The sequence below is a fragment of the Lactuca serriola genome, chromosome 1, assembly GCF_051521515.1.
Source record: "Lactuca serriola cultivar US96UC23 chromosome 1, Lser_US96UC23_V15, whole genome shotgun sequence".
Classification (NCBI taxonomy): domain Eukaryota; kingdom Viridiplantae; phylum Streptophyta; class Magnoliopsida; order Asterales; family Asteraceae; genus Lactuca; species Lactuca serriola.
This window is the reverse complement of record NC_136408.1, coordinates 14,313,594-14,333,680: the sequence shown is the minus strand read 5'-3', so window position 1 is coordinate 14,333,680 and position 20,087 is coordinate 14,313,594. Positions and strand designations below refer to the sequence as shown.

At 34.2% G+C, this 20,087-nt stretch overlaps 1 protein-coding gene and 1 long non-coding RNA gene across 3 annotated transcripts; one reads left to right on the top strand and one right to left on the bottom strand.

The window, feature by feature from the left end:
• Positions 1–1,471: 1,471 nt before the first annotated feature.
• LOC145052417 (uncharacterized) lies at positions 1,472–4,751 on the top strand. The gene is made up of 2 exons (XM_079000274.1): positions 1,472–4,289; positions 4,380–4,751. The coding sequence occupies exons 1-2, from the start codon at positions 1,484–1,486 to the stop codon at positions 4,679–4,681; spliced, it is 3,108 nt and encodes a 1,035-aa protein (XP_078856400.1). The 5' UTR covers positions 1,472–1,483; the 3' UTR covers positions 4,682–4,751.
• A 9,620-nt stretch (positions 4,752–14,371) lies between these two features.
• LOC145067565 (uncharacterized) lies at positions 14,372–16,429 on the bottom strand. 2 transcript variants are annotated; one of them, XR_013688858.1, is made up of 6 exons: positions 16,188–16,429; positions 15,729–16,110; positions 15,496–15,625; positions 15,307–15,401; positions 14,789–15,220; positions 14,372–14,685 (listed from the first exon to the last, which is right to left on the bottom strand). It is a non-coding gene; the product is annotated as an uncharacterized LOC145067565 (long non-coding RNA). The 2 variants fall into 2 exon arrangements; XR_013688857.1 differs by having other exon boundaries at positions 14,789–15,401.
• Positions 16,430–20,087: the final 3,658 nt, after the last annotated feature.

Below are 20,087 nucleotides of genomic sequence, written 5' to 3'. Positions count from 1 at the left end.
TAAATTGAAGAAAATATGGAAATATTGACACGAAGACATGAAAATGCTTTGAAATTTTGTAGTATTTTTTTTGTTTTTTTTATATTTTATATTGTATCGAATAAAATACTTATTGTATTGTGTTTATAGATTAGTAAATAAAATGAGTTTTCTTATGATTTTTTTACAAATATTATAGTATATGAAATATGCATATATGCATTTGTAAAAATATGCATAAATGTACCAAAAATGTTGATTTTTTTGGTTAAAAATATAGTATTTTTTAAATATTCTAGTTTTTTTTATTGATTTTTAAATGATTTTAAAAAAATGCAGTTTTTAAAAAAAATTCAATTTTTTTTTTCAGAAATTCATGTTATCTATAAAAAACTAAAAAATTTGCACTTTTTTTTAAAAAAAACTGAAAAAATACTATTTTTAAAAAAATCTGCAAAAAACTGAATTTCTTTTTCAAAAATTCATGTTTTCTTTAAAAAATTAAAAAATCTGCACTTTAAAAAAAAAAACTGAAAAAAAAATACTTTTAAAAAAAAATCCGAAATTTTGATTTATTATGTAATGTTTTAGACATTTCTATTAATATGTAGAATAACACAAAAAAATAAACATTAAATGAAATCGATAAGATTATGATCATGCCCTGAATGAATTAGTTTTGATGTAACGCTCCACTTTTAGGTTTCGGGTTATCGGGAAACTATGAGTTCTCAACTGATCTCAACCATATATATATATATATATATATATATATATATATATATATATATATATATATATATATATATATATATATATATAAACCTTGTAGGCATGGTTTTTAGAGGCGCGTCATGGCGTGCACCAAGGGGTGCCTTTGCGCGAGACGTGGTTTTATCGATCTCGAAAGCGTCTTAGGCGGGTTTGTTAATCGTTACGTCCAAATTACGTGTCAAGGCTTCTTATCACATTATGTCGCGAGTTTTTTTAGTCAAGGCATGAGTTTTTTTTCCTGGTCGGGATTGAAACAATTCAGTTTTTATTAGCTTTTTCATATTAGATGTTATAAAATTTTTAAACTTGATATATTTTATATAATTCTATTATTATATGATTTATCTTTTTTAATGTACATAAAATTGTCATACTTTAAAACCGTTTTGGCTCCAAACGGTTTATCATGACTTGAGGCTTGACCTTGTAATCACGTTCAAACCATTTAGAATCCTAGGTTACCGTGTGTATGCAACTAATTTCTCCAATATTATTATTTAAAAAAAAGACTCGAGTCAATAGTATAAGTCATAAGTTTGTTATTTAGATAAGTCCTTTATCATTATAAACCGCGTGGGTCATTGTTGAATATTCATAGGCTCCTGGATTTGAAGTTTGACAAAGAATATTAAACTATAAAAGTACTCAACTTGGAAACTATATATTTGGAACGTACTATATGAAGCTTTTCTCTTACACATCATAAATAAAAAGAATGAATTGGTTATTAATGGAGAAGGAGAAGAGTGTTATCGTCGATATATTTTTGCTTCTGCTTGCTACAATTTCCCTTTTACCCCTTGTAGCTTACGGTTCCACTGATGAAGTCGCTGCTCTTCTTAAATGGAAAGCTAGCCTGCAACTACAAAACAATAATGCAGTATTATCTTCATGGGTACCTCCTCTTCCTAACAGTCAAAACGCTCAAACAATGGCAACTATGTTTTGGTGCACTTGGTATGGCGTTTCGTGCAATTCTGATGGAAGCGTGACCAGATTGAACCTCTCATCCTCGGGATTAACTGGTACTCTAAATAGCTTCACGTTTTCATCATTTCCCAACCTTACATATTTTGAACTAAGCGAGAACAATTTTTCTGGGATCATCCCAGCTGGGATCAGCAACCTGTCCAAACTTGTTTATCTTCATTTTGATTCTAATCATTTTTCCAGCATGATACCTCCAGAAATTGGACTCTTGGCAAATCTTGAGACACTTCACTTGCTTGAAAATGAGTTAATTGGTTCAATCCCACATGAGATATGCAATATGAAGTTTCTTTCTGAGCTTGCTTTGTATGCCAATGCTCTTACTGGTGCCATTCCTTTCTGTCTAGGTAACCTGACCAACCTCAGTTATCTATTTCTCAATGATAACAAACTCGTTGGTTCCATTCCTTATGTATTAGGAAACCTCTCAAATTTAAGTGAGCTGCATTTGCAGAACAATTCTCTAACCGGGACCATTCCAAACTCTCTTGGAAATCTGAGCAATCTGACTATATTAAATCTGTTTCGCAATCGGATACATGGCCCCATTCCTCCTGAAATAGGTAGTTTGAGTTCGCTTCAATGGCTAAATCTTAACGATAATAGTCTCACAGGTTCAATCCCGAATTCTTTAGGTCATCTTCAATCCCTTACCCTTCTGCGTCTCTATTCGAACAACCTTTCTGGTCCAATTCCCGAAGAGTTTGGAAACATGATATCCCTCGTCAGGCTGCAAGTAAGTTATAATCTGCTCAATGGTTCCATTCCAAAGTCATTTGGTAACCTCCTAAATTTACAGAGTTTGTATCTTAGAAATAACCAATTTTCTGGTCCTCTTCCACAAGAGTTGGGAAATCTCAAGTTTGTTGTGCTTGAACTTTCAGAAAATAAATTTTCAGGTTCTTTACCAGATAATATATGTAATGGAAGGAGATTAGAGTTGTTGCTTGTAAGTCAAAATAAACTGACAGGCACAATGCCCAAGAGCTTGTATAACTGTACAAGTCTAGTTAGAGTACGGTTCGATGGAAACCAGGTCACTGGAAATATATCCGAAATATTTGGTGTTTACCCTCACCTCCGATTCATCGGTCTCAATGACAACAAGGTTTATGGGGAACTTTCTGACAATTGGAGTAAGTGCAAAAATTTGACCACGATGCAACTTGGAGGAAATGATATCGGTGGTAGCATACCTCCATCTCTTGGTAATTCTACTCAAATAGAAATGCTTAATCTTTCATTTAATCATTTGGTTGGGGAGATCCCAAAGGAATTTGTGAGGATGAATCGCTTATTGAATCTGGTTTTAACCAGTAACCGACTTTCGGGTGCACTACCAGCAGAAGTAGGATCGCTTAGTGCACTCTCTCTCTTGGACCTATCTTTGAATAATTTTACAGGGCCCATCCCTTATACTTTTGGGAATTGCTTAAATCTCTTTCATGTGAACTTGTCAAACAACAAATTTACACATGAAATTCCAGTACAATTAGGGAAATTGTCGCACTTGTCAGTTCTTGATCTCAGTCGCAATTCATTCACTTCAAATATACCATCACAAATTGCAAGTTTAAGTAGTTTAGAGAAGCTGAATCTCTCTCACAATAAACTCTCGGGCAATATCCCTAACTCCATGGAAGCAATGAATGCTTTGTGGAGCATTGACGTGTCCTACAATGAGTTGGAAGGTCCCATTCCCAACAGCAAAGGCTTTCTGAATACTTCTCTAGAAGGTTTACAAGGGAATAAAGGTTTGTGTGGTAACATCACTGGATTACAACAGTGCGACAACGATTTGATAGTGGAAAATGATAAGAACAGACGCCAAAAGCTTGCACTTATTGTTTCACTCCCTCTTCTCGGAGCACTTCTACTTCTTAGTATATTCATTGGAATGGTGATCTTCTATTACCGAAGAAAGAAGCTGTCATCAACAACAAAGGTCATAGAGGATCACGTCCTGGACTTCTTTTCCATATCAACTTTTAGCGGAAAGGAAGCATATGATGAAATCTTGAAGGTAACACAGGAGTTTAATGAAGCATATTGTATTGGAAAGGGAAGATGTGGAGCAGTGTACAGAGCAAAGTTGACATCAAATAGGATAGTTGCTGTTAAGAGAATTCATTCATCTTTGGATATGGTTGATCGTAATAGCTTTTTACGTGAGGTTAAGGCATTAACTGAAATAAGGCACAGGAATATTGTGAAGCTATATGGGTATTGTTTACATACAAAACATTCATTTTTGATTTATGAATACCTGGAAGCAGGTAATTTGTATGAAATGTTGAGGAATGAAGCTACTCAAACTTTGGGATGGACCAAGAGAGTGAATATAATCAAAGGGGTGGCTAATGCTTTATCATATATGCACCATGACTGCTCACCTCCGATAGTTCATCGAGACATCTCGAGCAAAAATATTCTGCTGGACTTAGAGGGTGAAGCTTGTGTATCAGATTTTGGCACCTCCAAGATTTTGAATCCAAATTCATCCAATGAGAGTGCTCTTGCTGGAACATTTGGATACCTTGCACCAGGTTATGAATTTTTCATTCTCTTCTAGACATAAATTCGAGAAATCGCAACTCATATATTCACTATGTATTATTTTTCCATTTGTTTTTCAGAACTTGCTTATACAATGAAGGTAACTGAAAAGTGTGACGTGTATAGTTTTGGGGTTCTAGCACTAGAAGTGATCAAAGGAGAACATCCAGGTGGTATCATTGCCTCTCTCTCAGATGGGAAGATGAAGAAGCTACAAGATATGGTTGATCAACACCTTCCAACCGCGTCGATAGAAATAAAGAAGGTGTTGACTAACGTTATAATTTTGGCAATAAGATGTTTGAATAATAATCCTGAAATGAGGCCAACAATGTATTATGTTTCCCAAAAGATTTCAGAAGATTGTAAAGATGTTTTGTAAAATATTTAAGGATACCATAAGATGGGCAATTGTTATCTTTAGAATGTATTTAGCAAAAGGTGAACCAATATTGAAGTAAATAAACACTAAAATGTTCAAAGGTTTTCACACAGAATTATTGAAGTAAATGAACACTAAATGTCTAAATAGGGGTTCTTAAAAAAAAACCCCAATGGTAAACATTTACATCAAGATCTACAAGATGTTTACAAAAGATGTTTGTTTACTGAACATTAACATCGGGTAAGGGAGGGGAAAGGAGGGGTGGTGGAAGGCAATGATGTTTATGGAGATTGAGGGGAGCTAATGATGATGAGGTGTCGTAAGAGAGTTTGAGGGAAGAAGAAGGGCAAAGAGAGTGACCGTGGTCGGAGATGGAGAGGTGGCGACTATGATGTTCATGGAGAGAGATGGGAGTTGGCGATGATGTGGTCTTGTGACAAAGGGAAAGGGATTACACCATGTTCTTGAATTTTTTTTAAAGGAATGAAAATGAAGGAACGGAGAGGAAAATCGTGTTTTTTAGCTTTCTTTTAAGGAGAACTAGATTATAACCCGCGTTAAATGCGGGGGAACGTATAAAAAAACATAGAATTGTAAACATATATTACATCATAGGAATCATGGCAATTAAAAGTACATTACCAAAGCTATTTTAAATTCATTAACATACATTACAATAGCTATTTTAACCTCATAACAATTAAAACAATAAATAAAAAAAACTAATAAATCATAGAGTAATATAAAATATTAAAATAGTTCATTACAAAAAAAAAACAACTATGTTCGAATGCAAATTAAAATATATATAATCACTAATATCTACTTGGCATAGTCACTGTATCAAAATCAGAAAGGATTGAAAAAACTTGTTGAGAAGGATGTGTCGGAACCACATACTCAATCGTATTTCCTTTAAAGAAATATAGGGTATTGTTTCTATAATCTCATCATTCATGTGCACCTTCATTGTAAGTAATAACATCTACTTTAACCCACCGATTGTGAATGAAAACCCAAATAGCCCAAAAACGTTCTCCACTTACTGGGAAATATCCCAACTTTCCGTGAAACTTGATCAGTCTCGATGCATACGGTTTGAAGTCATTAATAGTAGAAGGTGCAAATATGAGTATATGTTCTTCCGAATAAATATCAAATCGCAATATGGTATCATTAGATAATAATAAGTATACGACACCGCCACTTGTAACTGCCTCATCAGAAACATGATAAACAGATGATGGTAATGGGATATTTTGAAACTCCCTCCATTCATGTAGTAGATGAAAACAATTCTATGTTGTAGTAATCGTAGTCAACTTTTTCCTTGGGCATATCACTACAAATAAAATAACATATAAGTAAATAATAGAGTAAATTAATAACATAAAATATACTACATATAAACTCTTACGATGGCTTTGTGTATGACAATCGAATGACCTTGAAATGTAACGGGTTCGAACTGATAAATACCAAAGCAAACTTTGCCGCATTGTATTCAGAGGTCGGAAAAGGTATCCATTTGGCATCTGTAGTTGGTTTGATAACAAATAAAATCTTTGAAACATATTAATTTGGATCATAGGATTCAACAAGAAGGAGTCCACACAATGATGATGCTAAAATAGTACAAGTACGTGGTAGCCAATCAATGTCGAGATTGTTGCTAGCAGAAGACGGAACAAAATGACGTTCTATATTTCTCCATGGTTTTTTTTGTTGAACGATAATTCCACAAACCACATTATTTCTACGGTTGTAGTTATGAAGAACATAGTTGTTGTATGTTAAATTTCCATAATATTTATTTGTACAACGTATGGTAGCAAATGTTTGTAATGATTTTCGTGAAAGAATTTCAATAATTAGTTCAGAAGTCAATAACGATAACTGCAAAAGAAAGAAATAATAAGATAATAATATTAGAAAAACTTAAAATTTAATCTTTCATGACATACGAATTGAATTGATAACAAGTATGCTGTTTGTAGTATTAACGGTAAAGAATTTTACCCGATCCATTTTCAATATTTTTTCCAATTCTTCAATGATTGTATTGTTAGACATGATCCTTGAGATATCACAACCTTTTGTTTTGTTCTTCAAATTGTCATGTTTAATTTGAATTTTGAACGTCATCTTTTTTTCCAATAGTATATTTAGAGGAGATGGATAAATTTCGTTATTACCATCCTAAAAAAATGAACGTCTACAAAAATAGATATACAAAATAATAAATTTGCTTTATGTAAATGAAGTTAATACGTATAACCTCATAAAACTGATGAACCAACTCTTGTGCTTTTTTTAAGGAAAAAAGTTCTCTATTGTAGGTTTTTATATTTGGTTATGATCTCTATTGAATTGGAGAGATAGAAACATAAGGGAACTGGATTGTGTGAGGGACATAGGAATGATCTCTTTTGAGTTGCACATTATTCTTATTTTTTTGTAGGAACCATACAAAAGGGGCATGTAACAACATTATTTTTCCAGTTGGTACACTACGAATATTAGTGGTCAAAAATGAAATATAAGATCAATTTGTTAAACAATCCATCAAATCATTAAAACGCACTATTTACATCGTAAAACCGCAATTTTATGAACATTTTTCGCAAACCAATTGTTTACAACGAAATGTGTAATGAAAAATGCAATGTTGTCTTTTTTGAAGTATGAGTCAACTTTTTTCTAATAACAGAAGACGATGTTGTGTCCACTGACTTTATCGGTGACAACAGGTCAAGCATCTTTGATGCTAAAGGTGGAATAGCTTTGAATGACAACTTTGTGAAACTGGTGTCGTGGTATGATAATGAATGGGATACATGTAACTATATTTTATATCTTTCAACATGGAAGAAGTTGAAAGAATTGGCCCTGTGTTATATAGTATTATATAAGATATAAGATTCACATGCATACTCTCTGATCAATGTTTATTTTTTGCCATGTATGCAGCTCCCGTATTATTGACCGCATTTGCCACATTGCATCTGTCGAAGCCTAAATTTTTCAATGGATGATGTCAACCATCGTTGTGTTGTGCAGTGGTTTTATTTTGGTCATTTTTTCTGCTTCTGTTTTGAGAACGATTTAGGACTTTTGTGGTAATAAGTCTTTTATACTTTGAGTTATTATTGAGAACAAGTCTTATGACAATATATATCTTTTGAATCCTATTGTTTATTCTAAATTCTAGAGTGTTGCTGATTTTCATAACTTCATAAAATTCCTTCAATTTTATTGTCTTACTCAGATGGGAAAAATTGAAAAACATGATTGCTTTTTATGATTTTATTAAACTTTCTGTGTTTCAAACTTGAACAAGTCTTATACCAACCTTTCCAATGTTGTCCATATTATGGTCTGTATGAAATTGATATGCATAATGATGTTTCAAATGTAAATATATGTAGTACCACCATATTCAAGCATGTCTTGAAGCAAAGCATACCACCATATATAAATATGGATTGAAAGCTTACATTTAGATTGATGAAATTAATCTTGTTTGCTTTCTTTGTTTTTTTTCTTTTCTTGTTGGGTCGTTGAATAATGAAGTTTAAGTTTATGAGAGATTTAAGCATGTTTGAAATCGATTATAAGAAATTTAACCATATAAATAATTTATTTATTGTTTGCTTCATCCAGAAACATTAGTAACCCTGTTGTCTTCTTTTGATGAAATCAATCTAGAAACTTTGTATGTTAATTTCCGTCTACAATATCATAGTATTATTTTTCATTGATTGGCAGATCTTATTTACATTTGACTATATAAAATTTATATTTTTTTTATTACTGCTGAACATAAAATTTGGCTTTAAGATTGGTGCCAACTTATTTTTACTTAACATCCTTTAGTACATGTGATACAGGTCCAACAAAATCTATATGCACTCAGACTCCAGGAAATTACACATAAATTCCTAAATAGTTTTATTTTTTAATATGTTAACGTAAAAACATAAAACAAAAATCTTACTACATAACGTAAAAACATATGCAAACGATGTATATTAAAAGGTTTTAAATTAGGTAAAAATAAATTTTGTATATAATTAAATAAAGGAATTGATTATTAGTTGGGTTGAAATTAGGTAAAAAATAAAGTCTGCTTATATGCATATGGAGGGAATATATGCAATATAAAAAAAATAGATTTTGAATAATTAGAAGACCCAAGTACAAAATGGAAGAAAGTTAGACCTCATTTAGGTGAAAGGTATTCTTCAGCTAAGGAGTTGAAGTTTTGCTTAACAATTTTCCCAATTACTAACAGATTCCTTCTAAGGTTTGTTAAATCTGATGCAAATAGGATTTAATTTTTCTTTCCATACTTTTGGTCCATACTAAAACAAACACCTTAATCATTATCCTTATCATGACACACAAAATCAAAGAAATAAAAGTATTACAGAAAACGAAAACAGTAACAAGAAACAAACTTAAATATGAATTTGCTGCAAAAAGCAAAAACATGTGAAAAGTGAAAGACAGAAAAAGATAATTTGATCATATAAAGTGACGAAAAAAAAATTAAAAAAAAAAAGATGATCGATTTTATCAAATAACAATCTATTAAGCAAATGATACATTTATATAGATTTTAGGCAGATATGGAGTCTCTGTAAATAATAACCATAATTAGATAAAACCTTAAAAACATATTAATATTAACCCAAATGACCCATTTACCCTTTCCATATAATCCTATTAACAATTTAAGTGATAGTAGTAAGAGTTGATGCTCACTTCTTTGGCTGCAAGCATGCCGAGATTGCCAGCACCACCACACTCCAAAATAAAATTTAAGAAAATTGATTTGGTTTAAGTTGGAGTGTGTAACTTCATGTCATGATGATAAAGAAGAGGATCAAATGTCACATCAGAACAATCACGAATGACCTTCACACAACACAACACAGAAGAACAAAGTTCAGACAAATACAAGGGTAAAGAACGTAAAAACTTGAAAGTAGAAGGGTCAAAAAAATAAAAATATTGTGCACTGCTTAGAGAAATCACACAAACTGATTGCCTTTCCATGTAGACTGCCCCCTTGTTGGTTCAATCAGGGAAGGGGAACATACTGTTGTTGAAGAGGCGTTTCACGGTGGTCTGAGCTTCCAAGAGTGGCGGTTTCCAACCAGTTTTGCTGCCTTGAGCCTTCAAAATGAACTTGAACTTGTTTCCCGGGAAACAGAAAACTTGAAGTAGTATCAACGAATTCATTCATATAATGGGTCCCAAAATTTACTGGTTGTACCCCCGCCTTCATTGATGATTGCAACTGATACCCATCCAACCAGCTATAATCACCATTCACAGGATTCTGATTTTGTCCCACTTGCTTATTAAAATTATTATTACCTGTCTATGTCCTCTTGAACCAAGGTATGGAGAGTGGCAACTGTACTAAAATTAATAGCCTCAAATCCAACAATTTTTCCATTACATGTCACAGATCTATAGTTTACAGTCAAATGGTATGATTGATTATGTGTGTACAGGTTGGCAATATCATATCTTGTTATTAGGCAACCAAGTGAGTGGCCTATATGTGACAACCGTCAACTTCCGGTCAAGTCAAACCGGTCAACTCAACTAACCCTTGTGTATTAGGGTTTACATTGTGTAATTACTAAACAACTCGCTATTCTAAGGAGAGATCATAAATCAAAAAGTACGTACATCTAGATCTCCTTAACCCAAATCTATGGTAAGTGACGAGCCAAACCGATAAAACAATGTTGCATACTCATCGGGAGTGTGTAAGATCCTTAAACAAGGCTTAACGGGGTTTACGGACCCTGCATTGCGAAGCCAGACACTCGAAAAGGTCACAAATGAAACCTCTTTCAATCGTTTTCACTCTATCTTTTCTTGTCGAGAGTCTCTCCCGAATCCCTCTAAGTATGAGAAATCTCTCCCAAATATCTCTTTGTATGAGAAATCTCTCCAAGAATGTCAAATCTCTCCCAAATCTCTCTAAGTATGAGAAATCTCTCCCAAATATCTCTTTGTATGAGAAATCTCTCCAAGAATGTCAAATCTCTCCCAAATCTCTCTAAGTATGAGAAATCTCTCCCAAATATCTCTTTGTATGAGAAATCTCTCCAAGAATGTCAAATCTCTCCCAAATCTCTCTAAGTATGAGAAATCTCTCCCAAATATCTCTTTGTATGAGAAATCTCTCCAAGAATGTCAAATCTCTCCCAAATCTCTCCAAGTATGCCAAATCTCTCCAAGTATGACAAATCTCTCCCAAATCTCTCTCGAAATCTCTCTCAACTTTCTATAATCACTCAGGGCATCCCGACCCTCGAATTTGGCGAAAACAGCCCAAAAACGGAAGTCTATGCGAAAAACGGACTTAAGGAGCCGAAACCCCTCTTAGGACCCGAAAGTCCTCTTAGGACCCGAAAGCCCTCTTAGGAACCGAACCCTTCTGAGCCGAAGGCTGCTGAACCGAACCCGAAAGGTCCTCTCGGGCCCGAACCTCGGATGCCTCACCCGAACCCGAACCTTCGGTCCATTTCGGGTCTAGGTTCCCTCGGACTAGTTCGCTTCTGACCCTTCGGACCGAGCCTTCGGACTGACTCCTCGCCTTCGCTTCTTCTGGTTCGCACACTTCGCTTCCGGCTCGGCACCAGCAAGGACCGAACCTCGGCCTAGGACCGAGAGGTCTCGCTGGAATGGCTTTTTCTCCCGGTTTTCGACTAATTTCGCGTTTTAAGCCCGTTTTTAATTGTTTTAACACGTGATTTTCACCCAAAACTTTATTTTAACATATAAAGACCCATAATTATTAAATTATCACATTTTTTTAAAGATAAAACCTTATCCAAAAGAGTGGGTGAAGTACAAAGGTGGAGTGTTGACTTTCCTTTAAGTTATGACACAAGCAACCACTCCCATACCCACTCCATGTCACTATTCACCACCAGACCATACCTTGTCACTTCCTTGTCCTTTTTACCTCTCTAACAAGTTATTCCCACATTTTTGAGAGCTAGATATTTATTCTCTCTCCTCACTTCTCTCATTTTCTCTCTTTTCACCAAAAAGATCAAACTCCTTTCTCTCTCACTTCCTCCCTCTAGAATTCGAGATTCAAGGGCTGATCTTGGGTTTTTCCTCCACATTTGGTAAGCAAAATCCATTCTCCTTATGATTATTTCACTTCTTTCTACTCAAATCATGGATATCTTACACAAACTCCATCATAATTGTGTTAGATCTTCGAATCTTCAAGTGATCCTTCAAGTGTTCTTGGGTTGAACACTTCTCTTCTTCAACACTCATCTTCTGAAATCACTCAAGGTGAGTTCATACCCCTACATTTTCATGTTTTCTCAAGTTTTTAGGGGGGGAATACAAGTTAAAACACCAAGAACATAACTAAACTTTTCTAACAGCCTTCATCAGAAAAGTTCAACTCCATTCACGGACTGTTTTGGACAACTTAAACATTTTAGTTTTCAAAACTGTTTTAGGTGCATGTAGTTCCACTTCTTATCTTTAAAATGACTACTTGCACATTTCCATACGATTTTTCTACAATTTATGGTGATTTTTACAAAACTGCCTATCATTTCAAATATCAATCCGGACCAGTCTGTGATTATGGACTTTTTCACACAAGTAAGAGGTCATTAAAAATTATAATAAAAATTATGAACAAACTAGACTCATTTTCCAAACTCTCAGAAGTTACAGAACTTGATTTGGACATTTTATGATTTTTCTACAAATTTTCCAATAACAGTTACAGAAAATGTTATTAACAGAAAAACACTATAAATTTCATTTCACCTTGTAACATGTTGAGCAAGGTATTCATCATTATGTGATTATGTGTTGTTGCAATATATGACAATTTTGTATTCTTATATAGACATACATCAGAAAACAAATTGATTTTTACCTCCACAAGTATGGTAAATATATAAATGATATTACAAGGCTATATCCATTAAAATACAAACATTGGTAAATTATGACAAGTAAGGCTTATGCTCACTACCCACACAAATATTTAATAAACTATAATAGGTATAGTTTAGGGTTATTTTACATAACAAACACATTATTAAAGGTGTTACACATACAAAAGAGTTATTACCACTATGGATAATTATGATAAACTATAATAAGTATAGTTAAGCCATTATACCCCCACAAACGAACACGCTAGTTATAATCGGTATAGTTATGGCATATATATATTACAAACAAAGTGATAAACTATAATAGGTATAGTTTATGTTTCATCTACACTATGAACTTAATTACAAGAAAGGAATTCACCATCGCCACCACTTTTGATAAGCTATAATATGCATAGTTCATGTTCACTACCACTATCACTATTTGATGAACTATGATATGTATAGGTTATATTCTCCATCACCACCACTTTTGGTAAACTATAATATGCATAGTTCATGTTCACTAGTCACTATCACTATCCGATGAACTATGATATGTATAGTTTATGTTCACAGTCACTATTACTATTTCGTACACTACACTAGGATTGGTTCCGGTTATTGGGCTTAAGTCCACATTCACTTTCGCATTGTTAGTTTTCAGCTATAATTTCTAAATGTATATGCTAGAGTTATATACAATCTAGTCGTGATTGGCTTAGAATTGGTGGTTCCGCCTTATTTCCTGTTCCTCGTTTGGTTGTGTGCCTAGGGCAGACCCATTACATTCGACGTTTTATCTAACTTTAATTTTATATAACTTATATACACAAAGAAATTATAGAAGGAAGCTATAGGGAATTATAGGATGCACTATTTCATAACATAGAAACTTACATTTCACATTTTGAGGAAAAGTACCGGGTCTTCATATAAATGGGGTACATTCCAAAGTACCAGGTTTACGTAAAATAGTTATTATGATATTAAAACCATATTTTTCATCTAGAGTTGTTAGACTTCAACTATAATCACTGAGCGTATATGCATGAGTCGTATAAGAATTTAGTCTCGATTGACTTAGAATTGGTGGGCCCGCCTCATCTCCTGTTCCTTGTTTGGTTGTGGACCTAGGGCAGACCCATTATATTCAACGTTTTATCAACTTAAATCTTATATAACTTATATATGCTGGACGATTATAGGAGAAGTCTACGGGTCATTCTAGGGTTCATTAATGTATCATATAGGAATATTCTATTCACAGTTAACTAAGAAAATATTGGATTTTCTGGAAATCAACTCTATCGATTTAATAAGGAAAACGGTTTCTACTCCAAACAAAACTCTTATGAACTCACCAACTTAATTGTTGACACTTTTTCAAAACTACTTGTATTCTCAGGAAATCAGTGAAACAGGAAAACTTCAGCGCTTTGAGGATGGGACGTTAAACCGTCAACAATTTATTTTTGTCATCATAATGTAATTGATTTTGAAACATGTAAACATATACTTTGGTGTAACTTTTTCAATTATATTTATGATGGTTGTATTTACTTTGAGCACTATTATACACGTTGTTGTGATACTGTACATGAAGTCCTCCACCCCCGGACGTTTCCGCCATCCTTGGTTTGGGGGTGTGACACTATAATTGAAATGTTTTCAACATTAGGATTGCATTCTATGACAGATGTCACATACATGCAAAAACACCACTTTTACTTCAAACTACAATGTTGTCATAGCAGAAAATGAATCTACAAATAAATTATAAATATTTCTAGGTCTTGCATTTAACCCTAAAAAAGGAGGAAAATGGAAAAAAAAAGGAAGATACTCACCTCATATGAGATGTTTGAATTTGAACATAAACATACCTCTATACTTAAATCACTCTTTCTCTTTTTCACTTTTGCCCCCGAGTAAATAACACAGAAATAGATAGTTAAAATTTCTAAATATATGTATAAATAAATTATTTATTTGAGTTTAGATAATATATTTATAGTAATATAGTAATATACCACTACTCTTCACATCTTTTTCCACCTTTACATTTGAAAGATGCAAAAAAACACAAAAAAAATCATTGTTATTCATAGCATATAAAAATAGATTGTTAAGAAGGGGGTAAAATAGTCAAATTACTTACCATTTGATATTTTGGGTTTAGTTTGCGTTGATCTTCCTTTTAAGTTTTTGTTAACACCGTGTTTTTTGTCAAGTGCTTATTGCTTTAAAATGTTTTCTTCTGTATACTTCATTAATCTGTCAACTCCAATCCATTCATCCAAACTGTAATCAAGATATTGGAGCTTTATGAAGGTTAAAAAGACAAACTTTATAGTTTATACACACTATTCAAAATAAAATGCATAGTAGATATGAGATTAATTACGACTCCAGATAGTCAATCATTCAACAATAAATAATACTTTTAATACAAAACTAATTTATAAGGAGGGTGGGGTATGATTTTTTTTTTGATCAAATGTGACTTGACTTGGTTCAGGATGGAAGGTACCAATTCTAGATTTGAATTTCTTATAGAAGCTCTTGGATCTTTTTGAAACAGCAAAAAACACTACACCCACCATTACCAAACAAAAAAAAATTAAAAATAAAATATGGAAGAACACAAAAAGAAGTTGATTTTTGATGGTGACAAACCCGGATCCCAGGGATAACAAATTTGTCTTCTTTGAGAACTAAATGAAGGGTTCTTTTTTTGTTAACTTTCACCCATTTTGAAGCACCTTCTCCCCCTAAAGTTGAATAATAATTACAAAAGAAAAGTTCATCCAAACAGAAAGCAGTTGTGATTATATCTTTCAGTCAAAATAAATAAAAAAAACATACCAACTGAAGGTGAAGGTTTAATTGCATCTGTTTCATCATCATCACCAAATGTCTCAAGATGAGAAGCAACTGTACCCTATAAGAAATTGCTAATAATTTCCTTGTTTGACAAACCTACCCCTGATCCCGCCTGCACACCAAACCAAACCAAAGGTTGAAAAAATTGTTAAACAACAAAATCATAGTACGCAGGACAACTAATACTATTTGAGAACATGTAAGCATTCTCTAACCTCTTAGTACAACTCAATGGCATGACGAGTGTAAGCATTCTCTTTATCCCATGGCAATGGTGCACCACTAATACTATCTGAGAACATGTTTTCAAGCGCTAAGGATTCCACTTAACAAAATTATTAAATTTATTATTTGGTGAAATTGTAGCAACTAAGAAAGGAAAAGGATATGACTTATGAGGTCAAGGTGAGGTGAAAACATATCAGTCTCACAAAAATCCTCAATGAAGTCGCTAGCCATAACCTCTGCATAAAGAAGAAGAACAGGCCAATGGAGTATACCATCTTTATCTAATATCGGCTTTTTTAGTCCTGTTAATTCTTGGAACATTGACTTTCCAATTTTCAATACTCTCTCTTCAATTGCTGACACTAAATCCTACGCATGCATAATAAACTCATGTTAGAGAGCCTTCACAATATCAAATTCTTAATTATATGAACATCAATCAAGACCTAATCGCTGCTGTCAAAGCTATGGAAACTTGGGCCTCCTGTTGTTGACGTTGTGATATTTGTGAATCGATGGGGTGACCCTTTCTGATGTCGATTAAAGGAAGCGATTAGGTTTAGAGAAAAAGGGGGGGAGAAAGGCAAGAAGATGATGGCGATTCTGGCACGATTGAAGTAAAATTAGGTTACAATTGAAAAAGAGAGAAAGAGGGTAGACGACGAAGGAAAGAAAAGATAACCGTGTAAAGGTTTATGAGCAATGATGTCAGCAAACGATTGAAGGGTTAGAAACTAAGGATTGAAATGTAACGAATGGCCCTGATTTCTTAAGATTAGAATTTAAGGTTCTCTTTTAATAATATTTAGAGATAATGAAATGCGATCTCAAGTTTCATTTTCCCTTACAATCTATCATCCCATATGTGAGACGATTAGGAAAGAAAAGGATGGAAAGGAAATGTAGGGGTCTCCTCCCTTTCCTTTCTTTCAATTTCATTTCTTTCCCCTTAAATTTAAACTCAAATATAGAGTGCGGGAGAGGGGTAAATTCGAGAAGTCACAACTCATATATTCATTTAAGAACTTGCTTATACAATTTTGGGGTTCTATCCCTAGACTTGATCAAAGGAGAGCACATAGGTCATATTATTGCCTCTCTTAGATGGGAAGGTGAAGCTACAAGATATAGTAGATTAACACATTTCAATCATATCAACAAAGATAAAGAATGTGATGACTAACGTTATAACTTTGGCAATAAGATGTTTGAATAATATCTTGAAATGAGGCTAAGAATGTAGTATGTTTCCTAAAAAGTTTTCGGTAGATTTTTTGTAAAATATTTAAAGGTACCATAAGTCATAAGATGTGCAATTGTTATCTGTAGTTTACATCTCCATGTGGGTTTGAGGTCGGGGTTTCAAACCCGGTAAAACACAATTTGTGCGCCTCTTGCAAATATGCCCTATGTGTGAGGGGATTTTCCCGTGGCTGGGTTTGCCCGCTTTGCGGAGCTCGAACTTGGGGTCTACTCTGAAATATTGGGTAGAGGCTTCCGTTGAATCATTTTCCGTTTTCAAAAAGAGAATGTATTTGGCAAAAAGTGAGTGAATATTGAACTAGGTAACCATTCACATATTTGGAGAAATCATGTGATTTAATAGTAAATTACATGAATAGTCTTTGTGGTTTACAGTGATATACATATTTGGTCCCTAACTCTTTTTTTTTCAACTCGAACCATCCTTATGATTTATTTTTCTTTTGCCTTTGGTCCTAGGTCGACTTAGAAATGCTAAATTACCCTTACTGGAGTTAGGGATCAAATGTACATATTACCCTTAAACCATAGCACCATTCGTGAAAATTACTCCATGGTTTTATAAGTAAGACATAGTAAAATAATGAAATTTTTTATAATACCCACTATAATTTAGATTTTTTCGGTTTAACCATTGTAGTTTAGATTTTTTTCAATTTAGGCATCGAAATTCATAATGATTCATATCCAAACCATTTAATAAAAAGGTAAACATGTATTGATCGTAAGCGGGTAAAAAAAAATCAAACTTAAGATCCAAATCCACATTATGATTACAGTCAAATTATGGTCAAAACTCGTTTCATTGCCTTATTTACCTTAGAATCGACTGTGGATGAGCATTTGGACCGGGGAACCGGCCGGAACCGATACCGGAACCGGATAGAACCGATCGAGCCAGTACCGGGACGATATTCTTGTGGATTTTTTGAACCGGGAACCGGTGATGGGAAAAACGCAGCCACAACGGTAAACAACAATGCAGAATAATACTTCGTTTGACTAAACTATTCCCGTCTTGAATGAACCTTTTAGGATGCAAACAAATAGAATATTTTTACTTGCAACAAAACAGCCCCAATGCAAGTTATATGATCAATATAATCAACACAAAACTATAAGTAATCAACCAATAACGACACCGGAATTTTAGCGTGGAAACCTCTCAAGAAAGGAGAGTAAAACCACGGGACTACTAGAGCCGCTTCAAATCCACTATCTCCAATATTTGAGCAATACAAAAAATCTTCTCTAGATGTACTAGAGGCATACAATAATCATCATATACTTGGAACTAAATCACATCAAGCATAAGAAATCAAATAAGCAAAGACAAAGAAGAATATCACCAAAAACGTTCTTGATTTCCAGCAGCAAATAGAGGCGACGATTCCCGAGTCTCTGGAGCTGATCTCGGAAATTCAACGTTGGATCTGAAGGCCTAGGTTTTAGGAAGCTGCTGTCCAAAAATCAAAGGAAACGGACCGTTGGATCTCTAGGAAATTACCAAACACTGCAGGTGTATCTTCAAAAACGGGAATTAAGAAAAAACCCTCTTTTGCTTCTTACTCTCTCTAACTCTCTTGGTGGCTGAAAACCTTTTTGTGTGTTAGTGAAATTAGGGCATGTCCCACATATATATACATGGGCTAAATAAGTGGGCTTTCCTCATGGGCTAAAAAACCCAATAGAAAACCCAACAAATCTCCCCCTTTTTGGCCTATGAGGAAGAGTTCACCATCCCGGCGATCGAGCAACATATCTTCAACTTCTCCCTTGCTAAAGCTTTAGTCAACATATCAGAACCATTATCATCAGTATGAACTTTTTCAAGTTCAAACAATTTGTCTTCAAGTGCATCTCTAATCCAATGATACCTCACATCGATATGCTTTGTTCTTTTGTGAAACATAGAATTCTTAGCAAGGTGAACGGCACTTTGATTATCACAAAGAACCATGTAGCGTTTTTGCATAAATCCAAGCTCTTGCATAAATCTTTTCAGCCAAAATAACTCTTTGCATGCTTCTGTTGCTGACATATACTCAGCCTCAGTGGTGGACAAGGCAACACACTTTTGCAATCGTGACTGCCATGACACAGCTCCCCCTGCAAAAGTCATCAAATATCCAGAAGTGGATTTCATGTTGTCCTTGTTTCCTGCCATATTAGAATCTGTATAACCAACAAGCATAGGTGCTCCATTTCCAAATGTTATACCCAATTTGGAAGTACCACGTAGATATCTGAAAATCCACTTAACTGCTTCTCAATGCTTCTTTCCCGGATTTGACAGAAACCGACTAACAACATCAACTACATGGGCAATATCTGGCCTTGTACACACCATGACATACATCAAAATCCCAACGGCTGATGCATATGGAACTCTATCCATCTCTTCAATCTCCTTCTTAGTAAAAGGGCAATCTCTATCAGTCAGCTTAAAGTTGGTAGTTAGGGGCGAACTAACCACTTTAGCTTTATCCATGTTGAATCTACAAAGCACCTTCTCAATGTATTGCTCTTGTGACATATGCAACTTCTTTGAAGTTCTATCTCTAGTAATCTGAATGCCAAGAATATGTTTTTCCGGCCCCAAGTCTTTCATAGCAAAAGACTTGCTCAATTGTTTCTTTAGCTGAACAATTCTCTCCGCATTCTTGCCAACAATCAACATATCATCAACATAAAGCAACAAAATGATGAAATCATCATCACCAAACCTCTGGAAGAAAACACAGTGATCTGAAGTAGTCTTGCGGTAGCCTTGCTCACCCATGACTGACTCAAATTTCTTATACCACTGTCTTGGTGCTTGCTTCAACCCATAAAGACTTTTATGAAGCCTACACACATAGTCTTCTTTGCCCTTAACCTGAAAACCTTCAGGTTGCTTCATATAAATTTCCTTCTCCAAGTCACCGTGAAGGAAAGTTGTCTTCACATCCATTTGCTCAACCTCAAGATCAAGGCTAGCAGCCAAACCAAGAATCACCCAAATGGAACCCATCTTCACGACCGGAGAGAAAATCTCATCAAAATCAATACCCTTTCTTTGACTGAACCCTTTGACCACCAAT